General features: G+C 41.8%; 1 protein-coding gene across 4 annotated transcripts in view; it reads left to right on the top strand.

Moving 5' to 3' along the window:
- pnpla4 (patatin-like phospholipase domain containing 4) overlaps nucleotides 1–1,324 on the top strand; it is a 7,339-nt gene that overhangs the window by 2,827 nt on the left and 3,188 nt on the right. For all 4 annotated transcript variants that reach the window (XM_032506582.1, XM_032506580.1, XM_032506581.1 and 1 more), the window contains 2 exons: nucleotides 177–271; nucleotides 951–1,086. In XM_032506582.1, coding sequence (XP_032362473.1) covers nucleotides 177–271; nucleotides 951–1,086 — 231 coding nt within the window. The remainder of the gene's footprint in view (nucleotides 1–176; nucleotides 272–950; nucleotides 1,087–1,324) is intronic.

Genomic DNA, 1,324 nt, shown 5'->3' with positions numbered 1-1,324 from the left:
GAAACAGAATTTTACAGATGGGTTTGTCCTATGAATATAAAATATAGATAAGTACTGTGAGCAAGATTTACAGCTGGTGTTATTCACCTACTGTGGAGCATTGAATCGTTCCAGAGTGAATCGCGATGTATTTATGAAATGATTTTTTCCCCACCCCTATTTAACCCTTCTCCCAGAACTGTAAAGAGTTCACGTACCGGTTTGCTGACAGCGTGAGACGGCAGCCGCTTGGAGGCGCCACGCCGGGATACGACTTCATGCTCACACTACGGTACGTACACAACACACTGCAAAACAGGGTTACATCCCAAAGTAACCATTCTACGACCACAGCTTTACAACGGCAACCAGCGTGTTGAAAGGGTCAGGAGAAGTGGCAAAAATGTTGGAAAAGGGGCCTGAAACCGAGTAAAACAAGAACATTTCCAAAACATTTAAACAATGTATAGAACTTTATTCTACAAAATTAACTGTACTTTAATTGACGACTTTGAGACCAAAAACGAGCGACATCTGAAACAGAAAAAACTACAATTTAAAAATAAAAATGGCAAACAAAAACCTCACAAGGAGAAAAACAGCTGGGTTATACTGTATATGACGAAATAATCATTCTACAACCACAACTTTACAATGGAAAATATGGTTGAAACATTGAAAAATGAAACAAAAACATTGGAAAAAGCTACACGGCGTTAAAAATATGAATAACGTCAAAACAATGGAAAAGAATGACTCAAACTGGAACAAGATGGCTAAAACATTGGGAAAAGACATGACAAAAATTGAAGAAGAATTTGAGGGAAAAAAGCACCAACAGAAACTTGATGACTCTGGTTCTGCGTCATTTCTAAATATCGCTCAGATAGAGTCCTATTTATCCAAAGAGATGCCCTGTTATGATTAAGAAACCTGACAGATGAGTGGATCTGGGTGTGCTCCGTCTCCAGGGAGGGGATAGAAGAGATTCTGCCCAGCGAGGCTCACCGTCTGGCCGCCGGCCGCCTCCACGTCTCCGTCACTAACTCCAGAAGTGGACACAACCAGATCCTGTCCCGGTTCTCCTCCAGGGAGGAACTCATCCAGGTGCCCACTCGGAACCATACACTGGTCATATTAATGGACATACACAGTCTAGGCTCTGAACGCTGATCCCAACCGCTCTGACATAAATGTTTGATTGGTTGACTTCCTACATTTTCTACATGTTGAAATTTTTGTCAATTTGTTTGAAAATTGTTGCTTTTTCAGCCGAGGGAGAAGTTGTTAACATCTGGGACGGAGCCAGACGTTACAACCATTCCAGTCTCAGCTCACACATAAC

Source organism: Etheostoma spectabile, chromosome 24, assembly GCF_008692095.1.
Source record: "Etheostoma spectabile isolate EspeVRDwgs_2016 chromosome 24, UIUC_Espe_1.0, whole genome shotgun sequence".
Classification (NCBI taxonomy): Eukaryota; Metazoa; Chordata; class Actinopteri; order Perciformes; family Percidae; genus Etheostoma; species Etheostoma spectabile.
This window is presented reverse-complemented; position numbering and strand designations above follow the sequence as displayed.